The sequence below is a fragment of the Antechinus flavipes genome, chromosome X, assembly GCF_016432865.1.
Source record: "Antechinus flavipes isolate AdamAnt ecotype Samford, QLD, Australia chromosome X, AdamAnt_v2, whole genome shotgun sequence".
NCBI classification, from domain to species: Eukaryota; Metazoa; Chordata; class Mammalia; order Dasyuromorphia; family Dasyuridae; genus Antechinus; species Antechinus flavipes.
The window spans coordinates 16,099,803-16,118,598 of NC_067404.1; the positions used below are offsets into that span (position 1 = coordinate 16,099,803).

Sequence of the window (18,796 nt, forward strand, 5' to 3'; positions counted from 1 at the left end):
TTTCTCCTCTAACACTCTATATTCTGTGTTCTAATTTCTTTCAAGCACTCATCTCCTGTGTTCTCTGTCCTTTACTTCTTTCCAGCTTCTACATGTTATGTTCTTGGTTCTATGGTTCTTTCCTACTCCGACATTTTATGTTCCATATCCTTTCCTGCTCTAACTTCCTATATTGTACATTATAAAGTTCATTCCAGAGTGAACATTCTATCTATATCCTATCTTTTGAAGTCCTTTCCCACTCTAAAAGTGTCTGTTCTCTGTTATAAATTGCTTTCCTTGTGTGACACTGCTATGTCTTTTTAGATCCCTTCCCACTCTGAAATTTCTCTTCTCAGTTCTAAGTTGGTATTCACCTCTTACATTTCTAACACCAGTGGGTGTCACTGTAGAGCATAGTGTCCAGTCAGTCCTTTCTACTCCCTTCTTCCTGCTGATGATCTTTTCCTTTCTTCAGAGAATCCTCATAAAGTTCCTCTTAGGGATAATTCTCTGCTGGGCTCCTAAGATAGGTACTTTTCTGGATTCCATATCTGCTACTTCTATCCTGAAGTGAATGCCATCCTTGGGTGAGTGTCTTTCCACATCTATTGGCAGATGCCTCTTGGATTATGGGTCACTGCTATCACCTTCACAATGTAAGCCATTCTGATTGTGGTGAGACCTCTAATGGATTTTGTGACCTTTTAAGGCTCACAATGTTATAATTTGTTCAATGCCATCTCTGAATGTACAATAAACTAAGGTCAGGAAGAAAAATACATGAGGAACAGAATGTGCTGTTGGATACATGATGACCAAGTAGGAGATAGGGTAGTTACTTTCCCCATTCCCCTAGCTTACTATAGTTCTCACCTCACTCACCTATGGTGAAGAATAAGAAAGGGGCCAACAGAAGGGGTTATTTTTCTTTTTTTATTATCCTTTTTTAAATTGAAGCTTTTTATTTTCAAAATATATGCAAGGATAATTTCCCCCATTGACCCTTGCAAAACCTTGTGTTCCAATTTCCCCCCATTCCCCTTTCCTCACTCCCCTCCCCTAGATGGCAAATAATCCAATATATGTTAAACATGGTAAAAAATATGCAAATCCAATATAGGCGTACATATTCATACAATTATTTTGCTGCATAAGAAAAATCAGATCAAAAAGGAAAAAATGAGAAAGAAAATAAAATTCAAGCAAACCACAACAAAAAGAGTGAAAATGCTATGTTGTGATCCACACTCAGTTCCCACAGACCTTTCTCTGGATAGATGGATCTCATTATCATGAGTTCACTGGAACTAGCCTGAATCATCACATTGTTGAGAAGAGCCACGTCCATCAGAATTGATCATCGTATAATCTTAATATGTCCTAAATAAGTCCTCATTATTCAAAGCTTCCATTTCCCATTCTACATTTTATATTCTAAGGTAATTTCTGAAACTAACATTGTATGTTTTGTGTTTTAGCTTCCTTTCCACTCTAATATTATATTTTCGATATTACAAGATTCTTTCTTATTCTGAAATTTTAAGTTCCCTTTCCTGAAGGATTTTACCATCTATGTATTAAAGCTCTTTCCAGCTCAGATTTTTTTTGTTGTTGTTTTAAGGATCTTTTGAGCCCTTCATTTCATATTCTATGGTTTAAAGTTTCTTCTGCACCTAAAAGTCTAGGAACAACATGTGTTCTAAGAATTATTTCATCCCTTTTGATCTTTGTTCTGTCATCTATGAACTCAGCCTCCTCCTGATGGGTGAGTTCCTACCAGAACCTCCATTGGAGAAAGTGCTCAAGTCAGTCATATTCATTTCTTTTTGAGAAAAACATCACAATAAGATTTTCAGCCAATTAGTAGCATTTAGAAGAATTCTTTTGCTTTTTTATTTAATATTTTTGTTTTCTCCAGTAACATGTAAAACAATTTGTACACTTGTTTTTAAAGTTAAAAACTTGTTTTTAAAGTTTTTAAACTTATGTTTAAATTTGAGTTCCAAATTCTCTCCCTTACTCCCCAGCTTCACACCCCATTAAGAAGGCACATGGGAAGTTAATGCAAAACATTTCCATAAAAGTCATGTTGTGAAAGAAAACATCATTCTCTCCCCCCAAAGAAAAAAACCTTCAGAAAAATAAAGTAAAAAAAAATTAAAAATAAAAACTACCCATTTCTAACTCAACTCTGTTCCTAGACTTTTACACCTTCACCTACCACCCACCCCTGCTTTTGAGCTCCATTTGATATGTTGTTTTCCCCTCTAAAAGATCAACTCCTTGAGGGTAGGGACTGTCTTTATGCTTGCATTTATATTCCCAGTGTGTACAGTGCAGGCCAAAGGTAAATACTTAATAAATGTCTATTGATTGATTGTCTGGCCCATAGTAAATAGTTATCTCTTCCATATCACAACCATCCCCATTGTGAATTTGATATATCATGGATAGCCACAAAAAATTAAATGGGAATTTGGGGGGAATTTTGTGGAAACTGCAAGCAACATGTAAAAGCCAGCAGATGAAACAGAAAAAAGTCTAGAAACTCTGAAATGTCTCTGCTTCCTAGCTTCTCCAGCCCCCTTCAAGTATTAGCTAAAATCCCACCTTAAAGAAGAAGCCCTTCCTTTTCAATCCCCCCCTTAATGCTAGCACTTTTCCTCTGTGCTTATATACAATGTATTTTCTATTTTCCTCATAAATAGGTATTTGCACATTAGACTGAATTCCTTGAAAGCAGGAATTGTTTTTTTTATTTTTCCTTGTATCACCAACACTTGGCAGAATGCCTGGCTCACAGTCTAAATTTAATAAATGCTTCTTGATTTGACTTGACTTTAATATTGTATGGGCTTTGTTCTACAGTTCTTTCCAACTCTCACAGTTTATACTATATTAAAGTTCTTGCTAGTTCTCATATTTAATGTTCGGGGCTCTTTGGCCCCTTCCCACTCTAGCCAGAGATTTTTTCCTCCAACCAACTCCAACAAGTAGCATTGTATGTTGCATATAGTAAGATTCTTTCAAACTCTGATATTTTACTTTTTGTCTTTATAGTTCCCTTCCTACTCTTACATTCTACCTTCTCTGGTCTGACTTTCTTTTCACCTCTATCATTCTATTTTATTTTCTAAAAATACATATGAAAGCTACATTTCCACCAGATAATCCAAGCTTCAGTGTTCTAGGCTTCTTATCAATCCCAATGATCAATATTCTAGGTTCTCTGGTTCTTTTATATTCCATGTTACAAGGTTCTTTCTTTGTATCATATTCTATAATCTCTGATCCAAAATTCTTTCCAATTTAGACATTTTATGTTCTCTATGCCTGTTCTTTCCATCCTATAATCTTTGAAGATATGTTCTTTCTAATTCTGCTTTCTCTGCTCTAGACTTACGGTCTAAGGTTCTTTCCAAGCCACTCTACGCTCTCTCGTCTAATGTTCTTTTATTCAACAGATATGTTCTAAGGTGTTTTCCAACTCTAACATCGTATTTAGAAGATTCAAAAAATCTTGTTGTCTACAACAATCCCATGCTGAAGTCTCTCTCCTCATTCTAATAAATCCTCTGCACAGCTGCTGCAATCATTTTCCTTAGTACAGATCTGACCCTGTCACTACCTCTCCTAAAAAACTCCAATGACTCCCTATTACCTCTAGAATCAAATAGGAACTCATCTGTTTGCCTTCTAAAGTCCATCACAGTTTGGCCTCAACTACTTTCTAGTCTCCTTTTATAATATTAGCCTTCCTGCACCCCAGCCCTGTCACACACACCCAGCTTCAATGTCCTTCTTTCTATTCCTCACATACAACAACCAGAAGTACGTCTCTCACTTCTGTTTCTTTACAATCGTTGTCCTCCATGCCTGGGATACACTCCTCAACTCTGTTTCATAGAATATCTCATTTCCTTCGAGATAAAGCTCAAGCACCACATACTACATGGTCTTTGCAATTACTAATGCCCTCCATTGCTAACTACCATATATTTATTCCCTATATAGGTGTAATTTATATATATTTACACATGGATATAATGTAAAGTCGTTGAGAACAGAATTCACTTTTGTCCTCATAGTCCCATGTTTAGCTCATTTGGTAGAGGCTTAATAAATGGTGGGGGCTTGATTAGTTGATTTCTAATTTGGATGTTTTCTGACCTTTCTAGGTCATAGATTGCATCCTACTCTAACATTCCATATTCTGTGGTTGAATGTTCTTCCAACTATAAGATTCTATATTTTGGGTTTTCTCCTCACAGATATGTTCTATTCTTTCTTCTAAATTCCTTCTTGGGTCTAATATTCAATATTCTGTGATCACTTCCAAATTCGACATTCCATGGTTCAAATTTCAAGGTCTCTATTCGTTCTGATATTCTCTGTTCTCTGTTCTAAGGAGCCTTCTCATATTCCAAATTTTCTTTTCAAAGGGTCTTTCTAGCTCTGAAATTCTCTATCCTAAGGTTCTTTCCCAGCTGGACATTCGATCTTGTCCTTTTCAAAGCTACTTTGCAATTGTAACACTCAACCTTCCATAGTGGAAGGGGTTTTTCCCAGTTCTAAAATTCTAGGTTCTAGAGTTTTCCAGCTCAGACTTTCTGCATCTCTGTTCTGTTAGAAGCTGTTCTAAGGTCCTTTTGAGTCTCTGTTATGACGGTTTCTGTTATATGTACTTTGTTCAATTCCCATGCCAGGATTCTGTGTTTCAAGGTTATTTCTACCTATAAACAGATTATGTGCCTGTCCCCTTCCATGGGAAAGAGGGAATGTCTTTATAGAAAAAGACAATGAAAAGACTGTTTGGTTTTGTTTTTTTCTCGAAGGGTAACTAACCGGTGTCTGAATCAGACCAACAAAACTATCAATACCTGCTTAGTGAACACGGGCAGTGGAACCTCTTCGTGTGAAATTGTTGCCTAGAGATCCACTGATATGTCAGACTGCCTTTTTCTTCAGCTGAAGCGAAAGGGAGACCCCGAAATAGCTCTTTGAAGCCTCCATCCGTCCACGGGTGAGACACTGCTACTGCCGGGTCCTCAGCCTCCACCGGCCAGGGTGTAGTTTCTGTGGACCTTATGCCCTCTCAATAATAGTTCTGTTCTGTTCTCTCCCTCTCTCTCAGTAATAGTTGTGTGTTGTTACTTTATTTTTGTTCTAGAGTTCCTAAGAACCCAGACTCTCTTCAAGACCCCCTTTCCTTCTGGAGGGTTCTAGGTTCGAAGATTCTTTGCCTCTGACAGCCTGAGACTCCTGCCCACTCTAGCACGGTCTAGGTTTTGAGGTGTTTCCCCCTAGCTCTTCTATTCTCTTTTCTATCTTCAAAGGCTAGTTTCAGACCTAGCACTCTGCTGCCTGTTGTGTGACACATTAGTCCCCCATCCCCCAGCCCCTAATATTTTGGTACCAGTTACCTAAGTGAGGCTGGTCTTCTTGCCACCACTCTCTTGGCCTCTGGCACGTTCCCACCCTAATATTTTGGGCTCAATTACCTAAGTAAGGCTGGTGCAAGCGCTGCCATTGCCCGGCCCTCCGGGCTCGGCCATTGGCTGCCGGGACAAGTGGGGGCTCGGCGACCCGCCAAACCCAGCCCCGCGCGCCCGCCGATTGGCCAGGGCTCTTTCTCCCTGGTGCCGAGCGCGCTTTCCCGCGGAGCAGCAGCAGCTAGTGAGCGAGCGAGCGAGCGAGCGAGCGAGCGCAGCGAGCGGCTCCCAAACTTTTCCCGGTGGCCGCGCTCGCTGGTGAACTTGGCCGTGGGCGGGCGCGGAGGAGGCTGCCTGGTCAGGAGACGCCTCGGCCCCGCGGCTGCGACAGTAGCGGCGGCGGCGGCGGCGGCGGCGGCGGCAGCAGCCGGAGAGGGCACGCTCGCCCCTGGAGGGGAGGGCAGGGCAGGGCAGGGGGTCCCGACAAGCTCAGAGAGGTGCCAGCCTAGCTGGACCAGTCGGCACGCTGGGCCAGGCCGAGAGAGACTCCTGTGCAGCCGCAGCCGCAGCCGCGGGCCGTCCGGCCGTCGGGCCGTCCCTGCCGCCGCCGCCGCCGCCGCCACTGGCCCGTGGGCCCGCCGCCGGCCCCACCGAGCCAGGCCGCTGCCGCTGCCGCTGCTGCCTGCGCCGCCGCTACCGCCACCTCCCGCCTCCAGCGACCATGTGGCACTTCTCCACCTCGGCCATAGCGCCCTACTCCACCAACTTTCTGTTGGTGCCTATCCCCGAGTGCCCCGGGCCGGTCTGCCCACCCCCGGGCAAGGCCATAAAGATCGTGGTGCTGGGGGCCAGCAGTGTCGGCAAGACTGGTAAGACCCGGGCCGGGGACCCGGAGCGGGTGGAGAGCAGGGCAGGGTGGCGTGGGGTCGGGGGCCCCCAAAGGCCGGGAGGTGAGGAGCAGGAGCAGGAGATCGAGGGATGGGGCCGGGGTGGGGGCGGAATGGGAAGCAGGACCGGGGAGAGGGGGAACGGGATAGGCGCTGACCCCGAGGCTCGGGAGTGCGGAGGTCTGGGGGAGGGGGGCGAGGCCACTGAGACTGCGATGGGTGGGGGGAGGGGAAAGGCGGGAGGAGGGGACGTGGCGGGAGGTGGAGGGGGGCGGCGGTGCCCTGAGACCCGTCAGTCCCAGAACTCTGGCACAGCGGTTGGGCCGGGGTGGGGCGGCTGGGAACGGGAGCAGAGCTCCAGAACGCCTAACAGGTGGCCCAGGTGACTGGATGATCTGGAGGGGAGGGGACTCGGTATTCAGCGCTTACACCCTTCCCCAAGGCTGCATCCTAATATTCCCTCCCCCTTCACTTGACACGTGCTGGAGGGCACAGACCTGTTGTGACCCCCTCCGCTTTAGCTCTAACACCACACCCCCCAAGCTTTAACCTCCTTCCCAACTGGGAGCCGAAAATCCTTTCCCTTTTCGGCTCTCACGTTATTTCCCCCAACTTAGCTTTGTCCCTCCCCCCCCAACTCAGTCCTGACATTTCCCCCCCACTTCAAAACTGACATCCCACCTCCCAGGCTCGGCGCTTCTGCCCTCATTCTCCGCAGACCTCCCCCCAAACCCAGTTCGGACACACCCCCTAGTCAGTCGCTGACACACCCCCCAGAATCTCTGAGCTTATTACCCCCACCCCCCACCCCCAGGATCCGAGTTCCTCAGCGCCCATAGCCCCCTCACGGTCAGCATCGATTCCTCTTCTGCTAACTTTGCTTTATCAAAACCCAGGACCTACACGGCCCCCCCACCCCAGCGCTGACATGCCCCCACCTCAGCGCTGATATCCCCCAGACTGGCTGTGGACACACCCCCTTTTCTTCAGTTCTAAACTGGCACCCTTTCCCCCAGCTCAGCTCTCATATTACCCCCTAAACTTAGCTCTGACTCCCCCCACCTCTGACACACTCCAAAGCTCTGCTCTGACACACTTTCCCACTCCGTGACCCCAAGGCTCAACGCTCATATCCCCATTTCTTAAACTCAGAGCCGTCACCTTTTTCTCCCAATTCTGCTCTCAACTCCCCCCAACCAGAGCTCTGATCCCCCCACTTAGTTCTGACACTTTTCCCATGGTGATCCCTCAGACTCAGCTCAAACACCCCCACCCTAAGCTCCGCACTGAGACCATCCCCTTCTTCAACTCTGACACCTTTTCCCCAGCTTAGCTCTCATATTACCCCCTAAACTTAGCTCCTACTCCCCCTCTTACCTCTGTCCTCACTACACACCCCAGTGGCAACAACACTCTCCTGCTCAGGCCTGACTGCACCCCCACAGACTTGAGGCTGGTACGCCACCCCAGGTTCTGCGTGTTACCCCCCAGGATCACTGCTGACACAACCCCCTAAGTCTGGGCTGATACCTTCCTCAGCTGAAGCCCCTCTCCCCTCAGCTCAGCTCTGAATACTGCCCCCTTAAGCCGACTCCCTCCTCGGAGTTCCGAGCCGATACTCCCACCCCCAGCTCAGTTCTGATCCCCTACCCCCACCCAACTCAGCTGATTTCCCCTCTCCCTTTGGCCGCCTTCGAAAAGACAACACCTCCCAAGGTTTAGGGCCAAGGGGTATTAAAGAAACTGGTGGGGAGACCTAAGGCCCCAGACTATTGATCTGGAAAACTGGGGATGAAGGAATATGTGACTTCCCCTGAGCTTGGGAGAATTCCCCCAAAGTAGGGGCTCTCCTTTCACTAAGTCAAGAGGACATGTCGGGCGCCCCGGAGAGCCCTTCTTCCTTCCCTGCTCCCTCCCCTCCTCCTCCTTTGGGAGTCCAGGCCTGAGGACAGCAGAGGCTGGCCCAGCCCAGGGCTGCTGCAGAGGAGGGAGGCACTGGAAAGGCCTGACTTCAGGGAATGCTCAGGCCCTCTGGGGATCAAAGTGTGGCTTTGCCTTGTTTTACAGCCCTGGTGGTCCGCTTCCTCACCAAGAGATTTATTGGCGACTATGAGGCCAACACCGGTGAGTCCCTCCAGTTCCTGGGCCCTGATGGGGCCAGCACTTCCTCTCTTCGGCCGGGCCCTTCCCCCAGCTCCCCAGGGGCAACCTTTGATTCATAGTGGAAAAACTCTCACCCCACCCCCCCTTCCAGTGAGACCAGCAGTACATGTCCTTCCATTCCCCCCCCCTTCTCATCCTGCTGAGGAAAGGGGTAAAGGGAGGATGTCCATGAAAACCCAGAGAGAACTCTGCTGCTGACCTAGGGCCTCACAAGAGAAGAAAAAAAGGAAGAAGTCCCAGAATCCCTCAGCCAGGTCACCGGGGTATGTCTCCTTCCCGAGCAGGAGGGTGTGGGCCTGGGTCTTACGGAAGACTGGCTGGCCAAGCCCAAGGTTCTCAAGTGCTAAGCTGAAGAAATCGGGCAGCTGGCTCAAGCCTCAGGGCCTCCACAGGTTTGGAGGCCCCTTTGCCACTGGAGGGGATGGGCAGAGGAGGCCACATCAGAGTCTCCTGGGTTGCTAGCTTTTGAGCTAGCATGAGGCATCGAAGACATCAGGTCCAGCAAGGCAAGGACACGGACCCATTCAGCTCCGGGCCAAGTGGCTCTCTGCCCACTCCCAGATGGTCTGGGTTTCTTTCCCTTCCATACAATCCCAGCTAGAGTAATGGGCAGGGACTCAGTCAGTTCATTGTCCACATATGTGGAATGGGGAGATTTAGAAGGGAGTTTGGGTGGCTTAGTGGTAAGGAGGATAGATTTCAACCCAGAATCCCTGGCTCAGCTGTTTAGTTAGTTACTGTGTGACCCTGAGTAATCAACACCCCATCCCCGACTCAGTTTCCTCTTCTGCAAACTAAAGGGGATTGGGTTAGATTAAATGATCTCCGAGGACCTTTCTAGGGGGTAAATGCTTTGATTCGGTGGACTCTGCTCCCTCATACTATCTGCCACAAATTGAAGAACATGGAAATGACTGACTGGGGAAAGTACTTGGGAGGAGAGGGGCTCCAGTAATCCATGAAGGCAAGTGCCATTGTCCAGAACGATTTGCCTGGAAAACTGTCCCAGAAGGAACCCGAAGGCTCTCTAGCCACAGGTAAAGACCACAGCCATTATCCTAGTGAGGAGGAGGGACACTCACTGAATTTCAGTATTCTCATCCAGAAAATGGAACATAATATATATTCTATTCTTACACAGGGTTGTTTGTGGGGAAAGCACTCTGAGTTATTACTATTGTTAGCATATTTTTCTATTAGGATCATTGGAACCCTCAGTCAGGTGCAACAATCAGATTCTCCCTGTAGGCCTGTTTCTGCCGGGGCCCGTTCCCACCTTTCCTCTGGGACTCCTCCCTGCTCAGGGAGAAGCTCTATTTAGTTCTCAGACCTGCCAAGACCTGGATTCTCGCTGTTTTTCCCCCTTCGTTGCCCACATCTCCTTTCCCAATCTTGGCTTGCCGGGGATGGCTGACAAATCCAAAGAGCTAAGGTGTCTCCCTCCCCCTGGGTGGAGCACCCTTCTCCTGGTCCAGTGAGGGAAAAGGAGGGGAACGGGCACTCTGCCAAAGGAATGGGAATAGTGTGACTCCAGCCCTCATGAAGGCAAACAATCCAGGACAATCCATGCAGGGAATCAGCCGGTCCGTAGCAACAGCTTGCAGCCTTAGCAACCACTGTGCAGTCAGGGCATTTTGTGATCAGGGAAGGCCCCCAAAGCCAGCTCTATGCCTCGGTATTTCAGTGTGGGCATGCAGTATGCTTTCCCTGCTCCCCCTGTGGCCCGAGTGCCGAGGTCTCTTCTCATGGGAACGAGAGCATGTGCTCTGACTTTCCAAAAAGCACATAGCTTAAAGCTGGGCATATGTGTAGATAGTGGGCTGTTGATATAGGAAGGAAATAAGAATTTATTTAGGAAGTACCTATATATTCTAGGCATTGGGGCTAAGCTTTTTATAAATATATACATATATATATATATATATATATATATATATATATATATATATATATATATAAATATATATAAATATATATAAATAAATACCCTACTTGAACCCCTCAGAAACCCTGGAAAGAAGGTGCTATTATCCCCTTCCCATTTTACAGTTGAGGAAACTGAGGTGGAAAGAACTGAAGTGACTTGCCCCGGGTCACACCAGTTATCTGGATTTGAACTCAGGTGTTCCTGATTCCAGCTCAGGTGCTCTGACCACTATGCAATCTTGGTGCTTCTAAAAAAAAAAAAAAAAAAAAAAAAAAAAGTGTACTGTGAAGGGGAGGGTGAGGCTACTGTGAAGGGGAGGGTGAGGCCTCTTATTTTAGTGATGTTGAGAAACACCCTCTGCCAAGGTAGATTAGCAAGTCCCCCATAAATTATGGTTCCAGAGAGTTGTCTCCCTAGGGGCTCAAAGTCTCTACCCAACCTGTCTATGTCAGAGGCAGGATTTGAACAGGAGCCTTCCCGACTCCCGGTCTGACTGCCTTTTTTCTCGGGAAGTTGCCTAATACCTGTAGTGTTTGTGTGTGGGGGAGAGGTGACATTAACTCCCATTTCCCCAGCCCTTTAAGAGTTGCAAAATGTATTCCTCAAAGCTGCTCTAGGAGGCAGGGAGTCTTAGGTATGAGTATTCCCATTTTATGGATGAGGAAACAGACTCTGAGCAGTGCAGTGGTCCTCTAGCTAGTAAGTATCCTGGGTATCCTGACTCTACGCCTTGGAATAGGTGACCCTAATGGGCTTCCTTGGAAGAAGTGACCTTTAAATTTAGTTTCATAGCACCAAGCCTCCATCTGCTCCCCGGACGACCTATCCCAGTCAGTTCTCCAGGAGGAGATGAAATGGGTATCGCAGATAAACAGCCTCTTGTTCCTGCAGAATGGCACCTCTGTGTGCCGGCCACACAGGGTGCGGTAGCTGGTGATGAGGGTGGGCCTTACTTTCTCCCCATGACCCTAGTCTGGCTCGGTGAGCTTCCTGCTTCACAGCCCAATACCAGTGATTTAGCATCTGTCAAGTACTTTCTTCTACATTATTGCCGCCCACCCCCTAGGTAAATGGCAGCTTTGACTCAGCCTGATGAGGGGGTCTCTGAGCAGCCTTCTTCCCACGCAGGCTATTTGTTCTCCCTCTTAACAGAGATACCATCTGAGTTTTGAGCCAGTCGTGGTGTGTATGAGCTGGAAGGGGTCTTCCCAATCAGCCCCCCAACTAGCACGTTAAGTCTAAAGAGACCCCGGAGGTCCCTTCCTAATTTAGCCCAGCCTAACTCATTTTCTAGAAGACCACATGGGATCTGACCAGAGAGGGCCAGTGACTTGTGCAGAGTCACTGGGCGAGTCGGGAGAAGATGCCCAGTCCTCTTGATTTCTCTTGGTCTGGTGATCGTCATACTCTTTTGTGATCTCTCCTCCATTAGGTTCCTTGTACTCTCGACAATTCACCCTTGATGGAGAAGAAATCTCTCTCCAGGTTCAGGATACCCCCTATGTGGCCATGGAGGTAAGAACTTCCTTCTCGGGACTCTATTGCTGATCTCCTAGATGGCTCAAAGACGTCTAAAACATGAATAAATGAGACAGGAAATCACGTTGGGGTGTTTTGGGAGCACAGCAAGTGGCCAAGACCTTATAGTTGAAGGGCCTGGGGATAAAGTTGCTAGGGGCCAAAGGACGTAGCCTTGCCTTGCGGACTCTTTTTTGGAGAGCAAACAGCACCTTAGACCCTCTGCCCCGTGCCTGGCCTCCTGGAGCAGTGGCTGATTGGCCAAAAGAATTGGGGGGCCACCTGCAGGCAGCATCTTTATCAGCAGAGTTTTGAAATGCAGGAGCCAGCATGAGTGCACCGTTAGCAACTCCAGTCCAGAACCCATACAGGGCCCCAAATGATCATTTCTTTGAAACTACAAGGAATTCCCCTTAAGTCCTATCCATGGACTTAATTCATAATTTTAAAAAAGGGCCTGCCTGAATGTTTTTTTTCTGCTGCCTATCACTGTGCTGCATTAGGAAGAGTGCAGGAAAGTCACATTTTTCCATCCAAGTGACATTTCCTGGGGTCAAGAAAGGAGTCCCCCCCCATCCAGTGCCACAACCTCTAGGGCAGCCAACAACCATTACCAAAAGAAGGAGAAGGGAGCAGTCCTCCCAGGAGGTCAAGGACCTTAGAGAGCCGAAGACTCACCTAAGTAGGGTGAGATGGGAGGGAACTGGAGAGGGATGGGAAGTGAATGGAGAAGATGAAGGGTGGAAGCAAGGATTGGGAGTAAGGGAAAAGTAAATCCAAAGAAATGAGAGGGGAGAGAATGGAAAGGGAGATGAGAGTGAATGCACATGAGAGGAACGAGTAGAGGGGGAGGATCAGATGAGTGAGTGGGGAAATGAGGAAGACTTATGAAGAAAGGGGGAGGAGGAGGAAAGGATGGGGGTTGAGGGATAGCAATGGTCACAAATGGACGGGAAGAGGAAAGCCAATCTACTTCATCAGATCTTCACCTAACCAGAAATGCTCAAGTCTGAAAGCTAGGGGAAGCCACTTACTTACTGGGCTGTGGGGAGGGAGGGAAATGTATGGGCTGCCATCCCAGGACCTGGGCAGTGACTGGTGAACTCCAGAATTATCCCTTGCCAAGGCATTTCTTCCAAGAAGCAAAACAAAAAAAATGAGTTTGAGGGGTCTTTGTATTTTCTGAATAGATAATTCTACCTGGAATGTGGCCAATGACCATCCCATCCAATACCCAGCTGGTTCCAGTGAAAAATCCCAGGAATATATAGCATCACAAGGGACTTCCAGGGAGGGAAATGTTCAGGGCTCATTCAGAGCAGGAACTTTCTTTTAATCCCACTTAGCCAAAGGAAACGATATGTGCATGGAAAGATGGGAGGATAGTATTAGATGAAAATCTCCTCTTTAGACAGGAGTAGGTTCATCCCTGTCAGTAGCAGGGCCTTCCCCCATTGGTGCCCGATGACCTTGACTCCAGGCTCTCTCTCCTGGAAGCACGGAAGTTCTTTCTGGTGCCTAATATAAGTCAATTCATCAAACCCACAGATAAATAGGGTACAAGAGAAAAGATGATAAGGCCGAAAGTGAGTGAGAACTGGGCTAAGGAGTCTGGGAAAGTTCAAGGAAGAAGAAAGTTAGGAGAGCAGGACTTGCTTCCCCGAGACATCTGACCTGAGCTGAGGTGTGAAAGAAGAAAAGAATTTTAGGGAACATCTGGGCATGGAAACTAGTATGCTCAGCTACAAGATAGCAAGAGAGGCCTGTTGGGATCAAGAAGAGGCCGGGCTCAATTTCTTCACTCAGGCTTCAAAAAGCCTTACAAGGGGAGATGGCAGCCAAGTTGGGAAATGGCCTTCAAAGCCAGGCTAAGGATGATAGATTTGACCCTAGAAGCTCAAAGGAACCATGAAAAATATTTGGGGAGAGGTAGAATATGGTCAGGCCTATAACTTAGAATTCTCCCTTTGTTCTCTAGATAAAGGGTGAGTTGGAAAAAGGAGAGATCTTTTGGTTAGTAGTAGGACCCCCCCCTCCATTTAAGTCACCCAAGTTCACAAACTCAAAGCTCTTCTTCACTCTTTCCTCTCTCTCTTAACCTCATTCCCTGCCCCTCTGAATATCCCATCACTAGTTAAGTCTTGTCATTTCTATCTTAAATATGTCCTTTTCTCTCTCCTTACATAATCATAGTTGAGGCTCTCATCGTCTCTCTTCTGGATTCAATAGTCTATTTTGTCCAGTCTCTCCTTGCAATCCAGCCTCCACGCAAGAGCCCCCCAAAATCCTCCTACATCACAGTTCTGACCCTGTCATTTCTAGATCTTTACTATTTTCTTGTTGCTTCTAAAGAAAGTTCTCCACTGGGCGCTGGAACCCTCCACAGACCAGTTCTGGCCTGTGTTCTCAAAGAGATTTCTTACTACTACCTTTCACACAGTCACGTATGTACTCCTAAAGGTGGCTCCAAGCTCAGCGTTCTGTGCACAACTGTCACGGGCCTAGAGTGTTCCCCCCTCACCTCTGCCTCTTAGAAGCCTCAGCTTCCTTCAAGGTTCAGATTGTGTGGCACCTCCTACCAGAAACCTGGTCTGATCCCCCCTTGGTTGTTATTGTTTTTCCTCAAATTAGTGTGCCTTTATTTACTTCTCTTGGTATATAGATTCAAGCTGAGGTCTGTTCTATGTACCTCACCCCAACGAAACAGACTCTTGAGAGAAGAAACTTTTATTTCTGACTTTGTATCCCCGGCACGAGGGGAGGTGTCTCTTGGTTGTAGTCGATGACCGCCAAGTGACTACAAGGTTCAGGCAGGAGGTGATGGGAAGGACCCGAACTGGGGTTTGAGGTAGCTCTGGCCTTGTATTTCACCCTGTATGTAAGCCGTTCTTCCCTGCTACAATTTTAACTGGAGTTCTTTTTCCCTATTCCTTTTTCTGCTTTTACTTTCTACACAGGAGAATAGCGAGGTCATCATTTGCCAGGAGCAGGTGAACCGCTCCATCTATTGGGCAGATGGTTTTGTGTGTGTCTACTCCATCACTGATCATGCTAGCTACCGCATCATCCGGCCTCTGTACCAGCACATCCGCAAGATTCATCCCAATGCCAACATCCCCCTGCTGCTGTTGGGCAACAAGGGTGATCTGCTTAGGGCCCGCCAAGTGTCCTCGGATGAGGGGGAGCAGCTGGCTGGGGAGCTGGGTGGCAGCTACTCGGAGGTGTCTGCCCGGGAGAATTTCGACAGCGTGAATGATGCTTTCCAGCAACTGTGCCAGCTGGTGGGCCGTGTCGGGGGTGGCGGCGGCAGCCCCAGCGTCGGCCCTAGTGCTAACGCCAACGCCAACGCTGGTACCTGCGGCGGTGTCTGTGTGGAAAAGCGCAGGGGCCTCCACCTGGCCCGCCCCAAGTCCCCCAACATGCAGGACCTGAAGCGGCGCCTGAAGCAGGCCCTCTCCTCAAAGAGCAGGTCCGCTACTGCCCCAGCCCCAGCCAATAGCATCTGAAAAAATCCTGGCATGGGGGGGGAGGTCCAGCTGGGAGTCCCCGGCTATTTATGGTTCTATTTTGTGTTACTGGCCTTGTGGGTTTGTGGTTGTGTTGTGGTGTGCCCCTTGCATGTGTGTTTATGTTTAATTGGGGGGGGGGGAGATCAAGGACCTAAAAGAGAGCTCTGAGCCTAGAAAGTTGAATGCCCATAGATTGAGATACCAGAGTCCTTAATTTAGGTGAGACGGGACAGGGACCAGAGAAGGGTAACAACTACTTTTATGATAGTGAGAAACCTCAATCCTCACAAGAAGTTCTTGAGGTAGGTCCTACAAGGCATTCTTGCCATTTGACAGAAGTAGAAACTGAGGCTGAGAAGTAGCTTGCTCAAGTTAGTTACTGAGCTCCGATTTAATATCAGATCTTTTAAGTGCAAGTATAGTGCTCTCTTCACTACATCCCAACTGCCCCATCCATGCTTAGGGAACATCAGTTAGCTTTAGGAATCACCCCAATTCCCCCCTTCCCCCCGTTTTAGAGCAGGGACAAGGCAAATATTACTGACTGGGAGGGTTCACTGGGGGAGGGGCGTTCCCCCACTGTTCTACAGCAAATAGAATGTAAGCTCCCTGAGAGCAAGGGTTATCTCGCTTTTGTATTTGTGTTTCCAGTGCCTGGCACGTGGTTGGTGCTTAATAAATGTTTATTGATTGACTGGTTGATTGAAGTAAGAATTGGGGTGGCATCAACTCTCCACTGGGGCCCCGTCCCCCCACCTCATCCACCCAAGTGCCTAGGCCTCAATGTCCCCTATAGTTTCTGGCCCTCCCAACACAGCCTGGGGCCAGAAGGGGTCCCCTTCCTGAAAAAAGCCAGCCCCTTTTCTAGAGGCAGCAGGGTTCAGTGACAAGAGCATCAGATGGAAGTGAGATGTCCCCGGTCTCCGGTCTTGGCTTTGCTGTGTACTAGCTGTGTGACATTGAACAAATCACTAACCGCTTGATTTCCCTGCCTGTAAAAACGGGGCTTAGGCTAGACTACATCATGTGTGGTTTCTTCTAACTCTAAAATAGTGTGAACGATCTGCAGCCCGTAGGAAGCCGTGCAGGCCTCTGGCATTCTTCTCTCGTCTCCATGCCCAGAGTTCAAGCGGCCAGGTCTGTCGGCCTGCCCCCACCAGCACTAGCTGCTCCTCCGGGCCTCACGCCTTTCTGTCTCCCTCCACTTTATGGATTGGCTCCGGGGGGCCTTTGTGCTGCTTCCTCTCCTTCCCTTTCATTTGTTTCAGGCATCCCGGACATGGCCTCCCCTCCCTTCAATCAATGGCAATGTTCCCTCTGGTTTGATCTGGACTTGTTTTTACCAAGATGTTCCCAGGGGGCCTCTTCTCCAGAGTTGGTGAATAAGCCAGAATCACGGTCTGCTGCTTCCTTTTGAACTCACCCGGCTTCCCCACACACACACACTCTGTTTGCTCCTCTTCTCCAAACCTGCTGTTCCCTGGCTTCTCTTTTTAGGGGTTGCCCTTTCCCCCCTTCATTCCATGGCTGCCCCCAACCTTTTCCATATGTTCTCGGGGGACTGCTGCAATTTGGGGATCTTATATTTTGAGTTAGAAGAGACCTTAACGGCCAGCTTTGTCTAACCCTCTGATTTTACAGATAAGAAAACCGAGACCCCCAGCTTAAATCCTTTGCCCTAAGGTCTCCAGATCAGGCTGATCTCTCCACTCTGCCATGCTGATACTCCCTTCTCTAGCCCTCTGAGCTGCACCCAACACCCCTCCTGCCACAAGCCTGTAGGGTCTCAAGTGCAAATATTCTCTCCATTTTCCAGATGAAGACACTGGAGCTCAGCTGCGCAGTGACTTGTGCAGGGTCCGATAAGGAACGAAGCTGGGACGAGGACCCGGGATGCATTACTGAAGCCAAGGCTGATATATTAAAATAATAACTTTAACCTCAGTAGTGTTTTAGTACTCTCCTGAAATCCACTGATGATAAGTCACCTTTCTTTCAGCCCCTCTCACTTCCCCCAACACTCCCCTCCCCCTCCCCACAAAAAAAGAAATGTCTGGGGAAGGAGAATAGGAAATAGCAGCCTTTTCTTTGTTGCTGGGGTCGGGGTGGGATGGGATCTGGAACATTCATTCATTCATCCAGGAGGCACCTAATATGGCTGGGAGCGGGGGGGGGGGGGTATGCAAAGATGAAAAAGCACACTGCCTCTGCTCCTGGGAAGCTTAGAATCTAGTAAGGAGGACAGGACAAGTATATTAAGAACCACAGTAACATCATAGGCCAGATTCATGAAAATCCCTTTTCTAGAGAATTGTCCAGTTTAGAACACTTTGCCTTGAGCCTCCAGGAAGAAGATAAAGTAAGGATTAGTCATTAGTCATCCCACTTTACAGAGGAAGAAACTCCAGTTCAGAGAAGTTGAGCTACTATGTTCAGACCCATCCAGCTGGCATGCAAGCCCAGATGCCCGGTACCGCTGCTACTGTACTGCTATGGGAGAGATCACATTTCTGGGCAGCTTTTAAATTTCGAAAGTTCTTGGCATACTTATGTCAGTAGATACTCACAACAGAACTCTGCCTTTGGGGCAGGGAGCGTAGTTACCATCAGCCCCCTTTACAGATAAGGAAACAGAGTCAGAAAGGAGAAAGAAACCTCTTGCTCATGATCACACAGTTAATAAATTTGAAAGCCACGACTTGAAACCCAAATCTTCTGATGATAAGACTGGTACACAGGGATTGTCGGGAAGAGAGAGAAAGATCATAGCTGGCTGCCTGCTGAGGAACAGGGGGATGAAAAAGGGCTTGTGTGTAGGGCAGAGAAGAGAAGATGAAGCTGTGTCTAAGATGGGACTGGAAGGATGAGAGAGGTTTCAACAAGCAGCAGCAGATGACAAGGGAGTGAGAAAAAAAAATGTGAAGGCAGGAAATAGGACAATACCAAAATCTCATGGAAATCAGCTTTTGGAGGAGGTTAAGGTACAAATCTAGTTCTAGTCACATTCTCAAAACAAGTAAAAAGCAGGATATCCTAAGGGGGGAAAGTTACCCCAGAAATGAGTAATAGAGGATGAAGGTTTCAAAGATCAGAAAGTCTTGATTCTGTAACTGGTTATTGGACCTATTTTTTCTGGAAGGCTAAGTAGAGGGTATTACTCAAACCAAGGTTGAGATTAATTAAAATAATTTCAACCTCTCTAGTGTTTGGGGACTCTCATCAAGTTCACTGATGAACTAAACCATGAGAAACTTGAAGAACCTAGAAAATGAAAGAGTTGTGGCGACAAAGAGCCAAAACTTGATTCCAGCTGATTCTGTCATCTTCTGATTCATCGACACTTGAGCTCCTGATCACAGCCTCCCTAACTACCCCTTC

General features: G+C 47.8%; 1 protein-coding gene across 1 annotated transcript; it reads left to right on the plus strand.

Annotated features, from left to right (window-relative positions):
• The first annotated feature begins 1,674 nt into the window (after positions 1-1,674).
• LOC127542829 (uncharacterized) lies at positions 1,675-17,362 on the plus strand. Its single transcript, XM_051968667.1, has 8 exons — positions 1,675-1,747; positions 4,951-5,005; positions 5,489-5,858; positions 5,950-6,283; positions 8,369-8,425; positions 11,824-11,906; positions 14,867-15,378; positions 17,235-17,362. The coding sequence occupies exons 1-8, from the start codon at positions 1,675-1,677 to the stop codon at positions 17,236-17,238; spliced, it is 1,488 nt and encodes a 495-aa protein (XP_051824627.1). The 3' UTR covers positions 17,239-17,362.
• The last annotated feature ends 1,434 nt before the right edge of the window (positions 17,363-18,796 follow it).

Coding starts and splice junctions, on each gene's coding strand:
- LOC127542829 (XM_051968667.1), top strand. CDS start 1,675: ATGTGTTCTAAGAATTATTTCATCCCTTTTGATCTTTGTTCTGTCATC. Junction 1,748..4,950: donor ACTCAGCCTCCTCCTGATGG/GTGAGTTCCTAC, acceptor CTTTTTCTTCAG/CTGAAGCGAAAGGGAGACCC. Junction 11,907..14,866: donor CCCCCTATGTGGCCATGGAG/GTAAGAACTTCC, acceptor CTTTCTACACAG/GAGAATAGCGAGGTCATCAT.